The sequence below is a fragment of the Hyla sarda genome, chromosome 10 (assembly GCF_029499605.1).
Source record: "Hyla sarda isolate aHylSar1 chromosome 10, aHylSar1.hap1, whole genome shotgun sequence".
NCBI classification, from domain to species: Eukaryota; Metazoa; Chordata; class Amphibia; order Anura; family Hylidae; genus Hyla; species Hyla sarda.
Window position 1 is genome coordinate 54,235,776 of NC_079198.1, and position 15,669 is coordinate 54,251,444.

Consider the following 15,669-nt stretch of genomic DNA (forward strand, 5'->3'; position numbering starts at 1 on the left):
GGGAGGAGTATGTCTTTATGTAAAGTCCAATTTGAAGGCCGCACTGCTGGAGGATATTTGGGAGGGAAACGATAATGTGGAGTCATTATAGGTAGAAATATATGGAGATAAAAACAAAAAAATTCTTATAGGGGTTTGCTTTAAGCCACCAAACATAATGGAAGAGCCAGAAGATCAATTATTGAGGCAAATAAACAAGGCAGCAAATCAAAATGATGTGATAATAATGGGGGACTTTAACTATCCTGATATAAACTGGGAGACTGAGTCCTGTGAATCTCATAAAGGAAACAGGTTTCTGATTATAACTAAAGACAATTATCTGTCCCAAATGGTGCAGGGCCCTACCAGAGGGGGTTCCTTACTAGACTTAATATTAACCAATGTACCTGACAGAGTAATTAAAGGGGCACTCCGGTGCTTACACATCTTATCCCCGTGACGTCACACGCCGCCGACCCTGCGGTCGCCGGTAATCAGCGTGTTCGCTCCGGGCACTGATTACAAACAGGGTGCCGCGTGCATGATCGCGGGGGTCCCCAGCGGCGGGACTCTCGCGATCAGGCATCTTATCCCCTATCCTTTGGATAGGGGATAAGATGTGTAAGCACCGGAGTACCCCTTTAATGTGCAAGTAGATGGACACCTAGGAAATAGTGATCATAATATAATACATTATAACTTGTCCTTCAATAAGGGAATCTCTCGAGGGGCCACAAAAACAATGAACTTTAGGAAGGCAAAGTTCGATCAACTCAGGGAAGCCCTTAACAATAAAAAATGGGATAATGTCCTCAAAAAGAACAATACTGACACTAAATGGGAGACTTAAAAATATCTTACATTTTCACTGTAAGATGTATATACCTTATGGGAATAAAAGGGTCAGAAATAAAAGAAAACCAATATGGATGAATAAAAATGTTAAGAGGGCAATAAATGACAAAAATAAAGCATTTAAATTACTATAACAGGACAGCAGTGAAGAAGCATTAAAAAGATATAGAGAAAAATGTAAAATATGTAAAAAAAAAAAAGATAAAAGCCGCAAAAATAGAGACAGAAAGACTCATTACCAAAGAGAGTAAAACTAACCCCAAAATGTTCTTTAACTATATAAATAACAAAAAGGTCAAAAACGAAAGTGTTGGCCCTTTAAAAAATGATGAGGAAGAAATTATAAACGGGGATCAGGAAAAAGCAAATATATTAAACAAATTCTTCTCCACTGAGGAAAATGAAATGCCAGGTGAAATACAGTGTGATAAGGTAAACTCCTCAGGACAGGTCACCTGTCTAACCCAGGAAGAAGTACAGTGCCGCCTACAAAAAATCTAAATAGACAAATCACCAGGTCCAGATGGCATTCACCCCCGTGTTCTAAAGGAATTAAGTAATGTAATAGTGTTGAGCGGCATAGGCCATATTCGAATTCGCGACATTTCGCGAATATATGAACGAATATTCGTAATATATTCACTAAATTTGCATATGCGTAATATTCACGTTTTATTTTCACATATGCGATAATTTGCTTACGCGAAAATTTGCATATGCAAAAATTTGCATATACAAAAATTTGCATATGCGCAAATTCGCACATGCGAAAATATGCATATGCAAATTTCCGCATATGAGAAAATCCGCACACCAGTCTCGCACAGTAGTCTTAGAGCCTTCTTTACACCACACAAGCTGGAAGCAGAGAGGGATGATCACTGTGAAAAAAAAACAAAAAAAAAAAAGAATATTCATAATTGCGAATATATAGTGCTATATTCTAGGTGCATAAAATGAGAAGGTTTGGGCTGGGGGAGAATGTGTGCAAGTGGGTAAGTAACTGGCTCAATGATAGGAAACAGAGGGTGATTATTAATGGTACTTATTCTGATTGGGTGACTGTTACTAGTGGGGTACCACAGGGGTCCGTCTTGGGTCCTGTCCTATTTAATATATTCATTAATGACCTTGTAGAGGGGTTGAATAGTAAAGTAGCAATCTATGCAGATGACACTAAACTCTGTAAAGCGGTAAACACTATAGAGGACAGTGCACTGTTACAAATGGATCTGGATAGGTTGGAGGTTTGGGCTGGGAAGTGGCAGATGAGGTTCAACACTGATAAATGTAAGGTAATGCACATGGGGAAGAAAAATCTGGGCTGGGATTATGTATTAAATGGGAGAACACTTGGGACGACTGACATGGAAAAGGACTTAGGAGTCTTAGTTAACAGTAAATTTAGCTGTAGTGACCAGTGTCGGGCAACTGCTGCCAAGGCAAATAAAATCATGGGGTGCATTAATAGGGGCATAGATGCCCACGACAGGGAAATTATTCTACCGCTGTAAAAATCACTAGTCAGACCACACATGGAATACTGTGTACAGTACTGGGCACCAGTGTACAAGAAAGATATAGTGGAGCTGGAGAGGGTTCAAAGACGGGCAACCAGAGTAATACGGGGAATGGGAGGACTACAGTACCCAGAAAGATTATCAGAATTAGGGTTATTAAGTTTAGAAAAAAGAAGGCTTAGGGGAGACCTAATAACTATGTATACATATATCAGGGGGCAGTACAGAGATCTCTCCCATGATCTATTTATACCCAGGACTGTATCAATAACAAGGGGGCATCCCAGCACAGACGGGGGGTTCTTTACTGTAAGAGCAGTGAGACTGTGGAATTCTCTGCCAGAGGAGGTGGTCACGGTGAACTCTGTAATAGAGTTCAAAAAGGGTCTGGATGCATTTTTGGAGAGTAATAACATTACTGGTTATGTATACTAGATTTATAGGGACAGAAGGTTTATCCAGGGATTTATTCTGAGGCCATATTGGAGTCGGGAAGGAATTTTTACCTCTAGTATGAGGGTTTTTTGCCTTCCTCTGGATCAACTCAACTCAATAGGGACTTATCAGGGTTATAGGTTGAACTTGATGGACTCTGGTCTTTTTTCAACCTAATGAACTATGTTACTATGTTACTATGTATTAACTCTTTAGGTGTTTCACAGGAATAGCAGCAAAGTAAAGGAGAAAATTCAAAATCTTCATTTTTTACACTCACATGTTCTTGTAGACCCAGTTTTTGAATTTTTGAAGGGGTAAAAGGAGAATAATCCTTCCAAAATTTGTAACCCAATTTCTCTCGAGTATTCGAATAACTCATATATATATGGCACGTGTTCAGCGGGCGCAGTAGAGGGCTCAGAAGGGAAGGGGTGACAATGGGATTTTGGATAGTGAGTTTTTCTGAAATAGTTTTTTTGGAGGGGCATGTCACATTAAGGAAGCCCCTATGGTGCCAGAACAGCAGAAAAACCCCCACATGGCATGCCATTTTGGAAACTACACGCCTCAAGGCACGTAACAAGGGGTCCAGTGAGCCTTAAAACCCAACAGGTGTTTGATGACTTTTCATTAAAGTCGGATGTGTAAATGAAAAAAAAAATTTTTCACTAAAGTACAGTTTTTTTCCCCAAATTAACCATTTTTATAAAGGGTAATGGGAGAAAATGCCCCCCAAAATGTATAACCCCATCTCTTCTGATTATGGAAATACCCCATGTTAGGACGTAAAATGCTCTGCGGGCGAACTACAATGCTCAGAAGAGGAGGAGTCACATTTGGCTTTTGGAAAGCAAATTTTGCTGAAATGATTTTTGGGGGTATGTCGCATTTAGGTAGCCCCTATGGTGTCAGAACAGCAAAAAACCCATATGGCATACTATTTTGGAAACTTCACCCCACAAGGAATGTAACAAGGGGTACAGGGAGCCTTAACAACTAACAGGTATTTCACAACTTTTTGTTAAATGAAAAAAACTAAAAATTTTCACTAAAATGCAGTTTTTTCCATAAATTTTCCATAATTTTACATAATAGGAGAAAATGACCCCCAAAATTTGTAACCTCATTTCTTCTGAGTATGGAAATACCCCATGTGTGGACGTCAAGTGCTCTGCAGGCGAACTACAATGCTCAGAAGAGGAGGAGCACCATTGAGCTTTTGGAAAGAGAATTTGTTTGGAATGGAAGCCACAAGTGACCCCATTTTGAAATCTACACCCCTCACAGAATTTAATAAGGGGTGCAGTGAGCATTTACACCTTACAGGTGTTTGACAGATCTTTGGAACAGTGGGCTGAGCAAATGAAAAATTAAATTTTTCATTTTGACGGACCACTGTTCCAAACATCTGTCAGACACCTGTGGGGCATAAATGCTCACTGTACCCCTTAATACATTGCATGAGGGGTGTAGTTTTCAAAATGGGTCACATGTGGGGGGGTCCATTGTTCTGGCACTATGGGGGTTTTGTAAACACACGTGGCCTTCAATTCCGGACAAATTTTCTCTTCAAATGCCCAATGGTGCTCCTTCTCTTCTGAGCATTGTAGTTCGCCCACAGAGCACTTTACATCCACATATGGGGTATTTTCTTACTCAGAAAAAATGGGGCTACAGATTTTGAGGGGCTTTTTTCCTATTTTCCCTTGTGAAAATGAAAAATTTAGGGTAACACCAACATTTTAGTGAAAAAATATATTTTTTTTCATTTTCCCATCCAACTTTAACTAAAATTCGTCAAACACCTGTGGGGTGTTAAGGCTCACTATATACCTTGTTACATTCCATGAGGGGTGTAGTTTCCAAAATGAGGTCACATGTGGGTATTTATTTTTTTGCGTTTATGTCAGAACCGCTGTAAAATCAGCCACCCCTGTGCAAATCACCAATTTTGGTCTCAAATGTACATAGTGCGCTCTCACTTCGGAGCCTTGTTGTGCGCCCGCAGAGAATTTAACGCCCACACATGGGGTATTTCCGTACTCAGGAGAAATTGCGTTACAAATTTTGGGGGTCATTTTTTACTTTTACCTCTTGTGAAAATTAAAAGTACGGGGCAACACCAGTATGTTAGTGTAAAATGTTTTATTTTTTTACACTAACAGGCTGGTGTAGACCCCATCTTTTCCTTTCCATAAGGGGTAAAAGGAGAAAGTGCAATTTCTCCCGAGTATGGAAATACCCCTTATGTGGCCCTAAACTGTTACATTAAAATATGACAGGGCTCTGAAGTGAGAGAGCGTCATGCTTATTTGAGGACTAAATTATGGATTGCATAGGGGTGGACATAGGGGTATTCTATGCCAGTGATTCCCAAACAGGGTGCCTCCAGCTGTTGTTAAACTCCCAGCATGCCTGGACAGTCAGTTGCTGTCCGGAAATGCTGAGAGTTGTTGTTTTGCAACAGCTGGAGGCTCTGTTTTGGAAACACTGCCATACAACATGTATTTCATTTTTATTGGGGGGGGGACAGTGTAAGGGGGTGTATTTGTAGTGTTTTGCCCTTTATTATGTGTTACTGTAGTGTAGTGTTTTTAGGGTAAATTCACATGGGCGGAGGTTTACAGTGAGTTTCCCACAAGGAGTTTGCGCTGCGTAGAAAAATTTGCCGCAGCTCATACTTGAAGCAGGAAACTTACTGTAAACCTGCCCGTGTGAATGTACCCTGTACATTCACATGGGGGGCAAACCTGCAGCAGTTTAAAAACTACAGCTCCCAGCATGTACTGACGGACTGTGTATGCTGGGAGTTGTACTTTTGCAACAGCTGGAGGCCCACTGGTTGGAAAACCTTCAGGTTCTGTTACCCAACTCAGTATTTTCAAACCAGTGTGCCTCCAGCTGTTGCAAAACTACAACTTCCAGCATGTACTGATCGCCAAAGGGATCATGATGTAGTTATGCAACAGCTGGAGGTACGCAACTACAACTCCCAGTATGCCGAGACAGCTGTTTGCTGTTTGGGCATGCTGGGATTTGCAGTTTTGCAATATCTGGAGGGCTACAGTTTAGAGACCACTGCACAGTGATCTCCAAACTGTGGCCCTCCAGATGTTGCAAAACTACAAATCTCAGCATGCCAAAACAGCAAACTGCTGTGTGGGCATGCTGGGATTTGTAGTTTTGCAAGATCTAGAGGGCCACAGTTTAGAGATCACTGCACAGTGATCTCCAAACTGTAGCCCTCCAGCTGTTGCAAAACTACAAATCTCAGCATGCCCAAACAGCTGTATAGTGCTCTCAAACTGTAGCCCTCCAGAAGTTGCTAGGCAACTAACCGGCTTCCGTAGGATCCAGGAAGCCAGTCGCACGACATCGCCGTCGGCCGATCAGCCTCGCCCACTTGGGCCCTTCCTCGCCCAAGTGGATCTTCGGCGCCGGTCCTCTGTCAGTTTCCTCATTCTGCCCTGCCTATTGTGGGTGGGCAGAACGGGGAAACTGAAAGTTAAACCCCCGCCCCTGATCTGCTATTGGTCATCGCTTCTATATGACCAATAGCAGGGATAGGAGGCATGGCACCCCTGCCACCTCACTCCCATCCCTTTAGGGGGATCGTGGGTGTCTTGATCGATAACAGCAGTCATCCCGGTTCAGTCCCCGCCTGGCGCACGACAGGGACCAATTTCCCATGGATGAACGTGTACGTCCTTGGTCCTTAACTATCAGGGAGCTTAGACTTACGCGTACGTCGATGGTCCTTAATAGAGATGAGCGAACTTACAGTAAATTCGATTCGTCACGAACTTCTCGGCTCGGCAGTTGATGACTTCCTGCATAAATTAGTTCAGCTTTCAGGTGCTCCCGTGGGCTGGAAAAGGTGGATACAGTCCTAGGAGACTCTTTCCTAGGAATTTATCCACCTTTTCCAGCCCACCGGAGCACCTGAAGGCTGAACTCATTTACACAGGATAAGTCATCAATTGCCGAGCCGAGAAGTTCGTGACGAATCGAATTTATATGACCAATAGCAGGGATAGGAGGCATGGCACCCCTGCCACCTCACTCCCATCCCTTTAGGGGGATCGTGGGTGTCTTGATCGATAACAGCAGTCATCCCGGTTCAGTCCCCGCCTGGCGCACGACAGGGACCAATTTCCCATGGATGAACGTGTACGTCCTTGGTCCTTAACTATCAGGGAGCTTAGACTTACGCGTACGTCGATGGTCCTTAATAGAGATGAGCGAACTTACAGTAAATTCGATTCGTCACGAACTTCTCGGCTCGGCAGTTGATGACTTCCTGCATAAATTAGTTCAGCTTTCAGGTGCTCCCGTGGGCTGGAAAAGGTGGATACAGTCCTAGGAGACTCTTTCCTAGGAATTTATCCACCTTTTCCAGCCCACCGGAGCACCTGAAGGCTGAACTCATTTACACAGGATAAGTCATCAATTGCCGAGCCGAGAAGTTCGTGACGAATCGAATTTACTGTAAGTTCGCTCATCTCTAGTCCTTAACCTCTTAAGGACCCGGGGTTTTTCCGCTTTTGCATTTTCCTTTTTTCCTCCTTACCTTTAAAAAAATCATAACTTTTTCAATTTTGTACCTAAAAATCCATATTATGGCTTATTTTTTGCGCCACCAATTCTACTTTTTAATGAATTCAGTAATTTTACCAGAAAATCTACGGCAAAACAGGAAAAAAAAAAAAACCATTGTGAGACAAAATTGAAAAAAAAAAAAACGCAACTTTGTAACTTTTAGGGGCTTCCGTTTCTACACAGTACATTCTTCGGTAAAAATGACAACTTCTCTTTATTCTATAGGTCCAAACGATTAAAATGATATCCTACTTATATAGGTTTGATTTTGTCGTACTTCTGGAAAAAATCATAACTACATGCAGGAAAATGTATACGTTCAAAATTGTCATTTTCTGACCCCTATAACTTTTTTATTTTTCAGCGTATTGGGTGGTATGAGGGCTAATTTTTGGCGCCATAATCTGAGGTTTTTAGCGGTACCATATTTGCATTGACCGGACTTTTTGATTGCTTTTTATAAATTTTTTCGTGATATAAAAAGTGACCAAAAATACAGCAGATGTCAGCAGAGAGCACTGTGTTCCAAAAATTATTTCCTCTGCAGTATTCAGCAGCTAATAAGTAATGGAAGGATTAATATTTTTTAATAGAGTAATTTGCAAATCTGTTTTAACTTTCTGGCACCAGATGATAAAAAAAAAAAAAAGTTTTCCACCGGAGTATCCCATTTAAGGTGAAAATGGGCTGAGTTCTTACGGGGTTAAATACAGTTTTAATGGATACACAATTTGGGCAGGTAAACAGTAGTTTTACAAACTAAACCACATAACCATCAGCCCCTTCCTGCTCAGTGCCATATTGTTACAGGGCAGTGGGAAGGTACCTAACACTTAGCACTGTACAATAACAGCACTGGCATTTTGAGGGCTGAGATGCTGATCCCATGGAATTGGCAACAGAATTCAACTGTCACATATGGCTTGGCTCCTGCTGCAACTGCCGAGACCAGCGTCGTTATTATTAGGGGAATAAAAATGAGCCTCCTGACTACAGGGTTATTCCAGAATTACAATGAATGATATATATCTAGAACAGTGATTCTTAACCTGGATTCGATCTAACCCCAGGTGTTCGGTGAGTCATTCCCGGGGGTTCGGCGGGGGAGTTCGCACAGGACAGGCAAACCAAGCAATTGCTTGGGGCTTCGAGCTGGCCCAGGGCCCCGAACAGAGCCGGTGTTTGCCCGTCCTGTAGCGATTCCCCCCATCACTATTTACTCCCTGAGGCCCCGCGTTAAGTTTAAAAACGCAGGGCCGCCGGGACATAGCGCACGCCGGGACGTCACTGACGTCCCGTTCGTGCGCCCATGGAAATGAAGGCGCCGAGGACCAGAGGATAGAGAAGGAGGAAGACGCGCGCTGGCCAGCTTGATAAGTGACCAGCAGCACATCATCTTCGGTGCTCCGAGCTTCGGAGCACTGAAGTGGGCAGTACACAGGCATACAGCCTCCAGCCATACACTGTATATGGCTTGAGGCTGTATGTCTGTGGGGGAACACTGCCTACATCAGTGGTCTTCAACCTATGGATCTCCAGATGTTGCAAAACTAAACTCCCAGCATGCCCGGACAGCCGTTGGCTGTCCAGGCATGCTGGGAGTTGAAGTTTTGCAACATCTGGAGGTCCGCAGGTTGAAGACCACTGGCCTACATAATGTGGGGAAAAACTGCCTACCTAATGTGGGGGAACACTGCCTGCCTAACGTAGGGGAACACTGCCTGCCTAATGTGGGGGAACACTGCCTGCCTAATGTGGGGGAACCCTGCCTGCCTAATGTGGGGGAACACTGCCTGCCTAATGTGGGGTAACTGTCTGCCTAATGTGGGGGAACACTACCTGCCTAATGTGGGGGAACACTGCCTGCCTAATGTGGGGGAAGACTGCCTGCCTAATGTGGGGGAACACTGCTTGCCTAATGTGGGGGAACACTGCCTGCCTAATGTGGGGGAACACTGCCTGCCTAATGTGGGGAACATTGCCTGCCTAATGTGGGGGGACTCTGTCTGCCTAATGTGGGGGAACTGTGTGCCTAATGTGGGGGAACTGTGTGCCTAATGTGGGGGAACACTGCCTGCCTAATGTGGGGGAACACTGCCTGCCTAGTGTGGGGGAACACTGCCATTGATGTGAAAATGACATGAGAGTGGCACTTGCCAAGGTAAAGCCGCACATTTCTGAACTGGTCTCTGAAAGACAACAGCAGATGTCACACTGATTTGCAGTAAATATTCATTATGTTTTTGTTTTTGTGTGAAAATAATGTTTTCATGGTTTTGTTCTTTGTTCTTAATGGTTTTGTTCATTTTGTGCACCTATGTATAAATATATACTTAAATATATTTTCAGAAAGAAATTCAGAAAAATTATGGAGCACTCACCCCGATTATTAAACTTCAACAGATCAGATGCGTTTATTTCATGCTTGACATCACACGATACAGTACGGAGCAGGACATACAGGGGCGGACACGAGGCAGGGGCTGACAGACGAGCGGAGGAGCAACAACTGTTTCATGCCATCTCGGCGCTTCCTCTGGCTCCAGAATGACGTCACTACGTTGATTCACGTCTTTTATGCAAGAGGTAGATGTCACTAGTGGTGGTCATACACAGGTGAGTAAAAAATTTTTTTCATTAAAGACAATATTTCACAAAGTGACAAGTGCAAAACATAAGATGTTAAAAACAAGTTTCAGTTCAGCTATTTCATATGAAGACTCCTATTTTGTTCTTATCATTAAAGCCTAGAGGTCCCATAGTGTCCAGACGAATTATCCACCTGACTTCCACCTGCATTAACGCTTTGTGTCTATTGCCTCCTCTATTGGATATATCCACCCGTTCGATGTCGGCGAATTTTATACAGGATGGATCGCCTGCATGTACAAGTCTGATGTGTTGAATCAGTTTTTGTACTCCGGTCCCTGTTTGGACAGAATGAAGGTGTTCTTTAACTCGGACAATCATCTGTCTTTTTGTCTTGCCAACATAGAAAAAGCCGCAAGGGCAAGTAAGGCAGTAAACTACATTAGTGGTTTTGCATGTTATAAACTGTTTTACTCTTACATATTCTCCTCCCAATTTTAGGATATTGTTAGAGATATTAGCTTGGCAAAGAGAGCAGTTTCAACATTTAAAATTACCTATAGGCCGTGAGTCAGTTAACCAATGACTTTTAGGTTTGTGTGTTCTTTTAGTACTGTTAATAAAATTGTGGATTGTTTTATTCCTGCGGTACGTGACAATTGGTGTCTGGGAGAAAATATTCTTTAGATCCTCATCTTGTTCTAATATAAACCAATTCCTTTTTCTTTTGTTTCTAATAATGTATTTCATGGGTGAATTATTGAAAGAGAATGTAAGTCATCATGTGCGGGTGTACAGGCTGTCCAGGAATAGCTTGGTTTCTCAGATAAATTCCCTGAATACATTTCATTTATTGGTGAAGCCCTTCTTTTCGTTCTCAAAAAAAAAAAACTTTTCAATGTGATGGTAACTGGTATGCCCAAACAAACGGTACCACGATGGGTACTCCGGTATCTTGTACCTACGTAAATATCTTCCTATCTGTGTTTGAAAGAAGATTTGTCTTCACTCCCTCCAACTCCTTTATAGGGAAAATTTAAATGTTCCTGCGCTTTGTAGATGATATCTTTGTCATCTGGGACGGGAGTGAGGATGAATTTTCCAGATTTGTATCACATTAAATACAATTAATGACGTAAATATGATTTTTACACATGTCTTTGGCAACCAATCCCTAGATTTTCTTGACGTCAACATTAACATTGTAAATAATAACATCATAACCTCTTCTTATAGAAAATCCATATCTAAAAATGCGTTGCTCCACTTTAAAAGTTCCCATCCAATCCATATTAAAAAAAGCATCCCCTACGGACAATTCGTTAGAATCAAAAGGATTAACAATGACAGGGAAACATTTCTAAAACAAGCACAAGAACTATATATCCGCTTTCTAGAACGGGGGTATCCCCCAACTAAAATTGATAATGCCTTTAGCAAAGTAGAACTTAAAACAAGGGAAGAATTACTACAAAACTACAATAAAAAGAAAAATCTAAACGGACAAGATGAAAGATTTACATTCTCTTTCAATAATTCACCCATGAAATACATTATTAGAAACACCATAAAAAGGAATTGGTTTATATTTGAACAAGATGAGGATCTAAAGAATATGTTCTCCAAGACACCAATTGTCACGTACCGCAGGAATAAAACAATCTGCAATTTTATTAACAGTACTAAAAGAACACACAAACCTAAAAGTCATTGGTTAACTGACTCACGGCCTATAGGTAATTTTAAATGTGGAAACTGCTCTCTTTGCCAAGCTAATATCTCTAACAATATCCTAAAATTGGGCGGAGAATATGTAAGAGTAAAACAGTTTATAACATGCAAAACTGCTAATGTAGTTTACTGCCTTACTTGCCCTTGCGGCTTTTTCTATGTTGGCAAGACAAAAAGACAGATGATTGTCCGAGTTAAAGAACACCTTCATTCTGTCCAAACAGGGACCGGAGTACAAAAACTGATTCAACACATCAGACTTGTACATGCAGGCGATCCATCCTGTATAAAATTCGCCGGCATCAAACGGGTGGATATATCCAATCGAAGAGGCGATAGACACAAAGCGTTAATGCAGGCGGAAGCCAGGTGGATAATTCGCCTGGACGCTATGGGACCTCTAGGCTTTAATGATAAGATGAATTAGGAGTCTTCATATGAAATAGCTGAATTGAAACTTGTTTTTAACATCTTATGTTTTGCACTTGTCACTTTGTGAAATATTGTCTTTAACGAAAATAATTTTTTACTTACCTGTGTATGTCCACCACGAGTGACGTCTACCTCTTGCATAAAAGACGCGATTCAACGTAGTGACGTCAGTCTGGAGCCAGAGGAAGCGCCGAGATGGTGTGAAACAATTGTTGCTCCTCCGTTTGTCTGTCAGCCCCTGCCTCGTGTCCGCCCCTGTATGTCCTGCTCCGTACTGTATTGTGTGATGTCAAGCATGAAATAAACGCATCTGTTAAAGTTTAATAATCGGGGTGAGTGCTCCATAATTTTTCTGACTTTCTTGCCGGAAATTTATTGCTACATGAACTGTACCTGCATTATCTGTGAGCACCCCCTGTACTCTGGACTTTGGTGCCAGTGTACACTTCGTAAGAATATATACTTAAATATATACCGCCTATGTTTTGAATTTGAAAAATGTTTTATTTTTCCAATTAAGAGGGGGTCTGTGAATGCGCATATGAAACTGGTGGAGTTCAGTACCTCCAACAAGGTTAAGAACCACTGATCTAGAATAAATGAACATAATAGATGATACAGTGGGGAAAAAAATAATTTAGTTGGCCACCAATTGTGCAAGTTCTCCCACTATGAGAGACATAATGAGAAAAAAAATCCATAAAATCACATTGTCTGATTTTTAAAGAATTTATTTGCAAATTATGGTGGAAAATAAGTATTTGGTCAATAACAAAAGTTGATCTCAATACTTTGTTATATACCCTTTGTTGGCAATGACAGAGGTCAAATGTTTTCTGTAAGTCTTCACAAGGTTTTCACACACTGTTGCTGGAATTTATGCCCATTCCTTCATGCAAATCTCCTCTAGAGCAGTGATGTTTTGGGGCTGTCTCTGAGAAACACAAAATTTTATCTCCCTCCAAAGGTTTTCTATGGGGTTGAGATCTGGAGACTGGCTAGGCCACTCCAGAACCTTGAAATGCTTCTTACGAATCCACTCCTTCAATGCCCGGTTGGTGTGTTTGGGATCATTGTCATGCTGAAAGACCCAACCACATTTCATCTTCAATGCCCTTGCTGATGGAAGGAGGTTTTCACTCAAAATCATTCTTTCCTTTACACGGATCAGTCGTCCTGGTCCCTTAGCTGAAAAACAGCCCCATAGCATGATGTTTCTACCCACATGCTTCACAGTAGGTATGGTGTTCTTTGGATGCAACTCGGCATTCTTTCTCCTCCAAACACGACAAGTTAAATTTTTACCAAAAAGTTCAACTTTGGTTTTATCTGACTGACCATATAACATTCTCCCAATACTCTTCTGGATCATCCAAATGCTATCTAGCAAACTTCAGACAGGCCCAGACATGCACTGCATGGTTTGAGTCCCTGGCGGCTTAGTGTGTTACTGATGATAGCCTTTGTTACTTTGGTCCCAGCTCTCTGCAGGTCATTCACTAGGTCCCCCCGTGTGGTTTGGTGATTATTTGAGATAACAAGGTTCTGTATTCCATTATTTGCCAGCCAAAGGCTAAGTTTCCAATAGGTTTTTTTTCTGTCAGTTTTTGGAAAAATGCCACTGCAGTTTTTGAGCCAAAGCCAGAAGTGTATTCAAAAGGAATAGGACAGATAAAGTAAGGACTTACACTTCTCCTCCCTTATGGATCCACTCCTGACTTTGGCTCAAAAACTGCAGTGGCAGTTTTCCAAAAACTGCCAGAAAAAATAATAATAAAGTAAAACAATAGGAAACTTAGCCTCATAGAGTTTGAGTGGGGTGACACATACACAGACTGATGTGCACATACACCACTGCTCCTCACGGATTGCTAGATAGATGATAAGTTGTAGTCTTGGTATAACCATTTTAGGTATATTTATTGTGCAAAAGTAGTTACACACTAAACAAAAAAAGTTGTAAATTTATAGAAAACCACATAAACCACTGGCACACTACACCACTACTCCAATAGAACCTAGCCAAAAAGTCAACCTTTTGCTTTGGTTTCTTGCTTTAGACTACTCAGGTGTATGGCTACTTCTGTCTATGTTTTCATTTGGTCCTTCATTTTTCATGACTCAGGTGCAAGTTTCCACCTTTCTATATTCCCTCCCCCCTTTTTTCATATGCACACATTTGTATGCATATTCTGTATGTTTTGTTTTGGTACATACTGTTTTATATACTTTATATGACCTTAAAGAAAACATTATTACCAGAGGCTGTTTGTTCATAGAAATTGGTTTGGCAACACAATTGGGTTTAATAAATAAAAAAGATTGAAGTGAAGAAAGTGAATATATGTCTTAATTTTGAGAAAAAGATTGATGTTACCTGTAAATTGTATTCTAAATAACCAGTTTTTTTCCTTATCAGATATTTTTGAGAGCTTCACCGATCATCCTCCATTGATTCTACCTTGTGACAACTTCCGCATGCAACTCTCCCAACACATACCTAATGACGCCTTTCACAAGCAGTTGTGTCAGCTTAGACGATTTGTTTGGGACCTTGAACAGAAATCACTGCCTGTCAACCAAAGATCTTTATACCGGGTGGAGAACAGCCAGTAGGAAAGTGTAACTAATGTAATGTTCCCAAGGATACAAATCGGAAAATAAAAGTTTCAATATAGGACTTGAATTGTATCCATCTTGATTGAAAAGTATTATATAACCCATTCAGGCAATACATTGTGATGGTGATGACTATATATATTGTGTCATTTACATTTAAGACTGGACAGCATGGATTAAGAACCACATTCTTTTCATTCCATTTTCCAACTATATATATATATATATATATATATATATATATATATATATATATAATGTCAAACAAGACACTTTTTAAAATTACTGAATGCTAGTTCTCTGACATTAATTTATAGCTTTATATATAAATGCTCTTTGCCATAATACAACTACAACCATTTTATATTCTTTTGTACCTGCTCAGAATGGACTGTTTAAGATGTTACTGGATAAATATGTCATATGTATACTCTAGATACAGTAAACTACACTCTAGATACAGTAAACTACCACTTGTCTTGAAATTGTTTTCTGTATAAGTTCAAAAACTATTACTGAAATCTATCTATATATATAAAACTCAACGTGTGTGTGTGTGTGTGTGTATGTATGTATGTATGTGTGTATGTTCCAGCATCACGTCCAAACGGCTAAAGATATTTACATGAAACTTGGCACACATGTTACTTATATGTCAACAACAAACATAGGATAGGTGATTTATCCCTTACTTCCCCCGTTAACTTCCCCCATTTGTGAGGGTTGGTTTTTTTTTTTAAAGTCCCATACAAGTCAACGGGAAATATATGTTACTGCATAACATCCAAACGGCAGGAGATATTTCGATAATAGTTCGTCACATGTTACTTATATGTCCACTTAAAATATAGGATCGTTAATTTAACCCTTAGCTACCCCCATTTGTGAGTGTCAGGGTTTTCGT

The 15,669-nt window shown here is 40.9% G+C and overlaps 1 protein-coding gene across 2 annotated transcripts in view; it reads left to right on the top strand.

Moving 5' to 3' along the window:
- Nucleotides 1-15,236, top strand: part of RASIP1 (Ras interacting protein 1) — a 159,038-nt gene extending 143,802 nt beyond the window's left edge. For both annotated transcript variants that reach the window (XM_056543470.1, XM_056543471.1), the window contains exon 12: nucleotides 14,566-15,236. In XM_056543470.1, the coding sequence (XP_056399445.1) occupies nucleotides 14,566-14,762 (197 nt within the window). In that variant the 3' untranslated portion in view covers nucleotides 14,763-15,236. The remainder of the gene's footprint in view (nucleotides 1-14,565) is intronic.
- The last annotated feature ends 433 nt before the right edge of the window (nucleotides 15,237-15,669 follow it).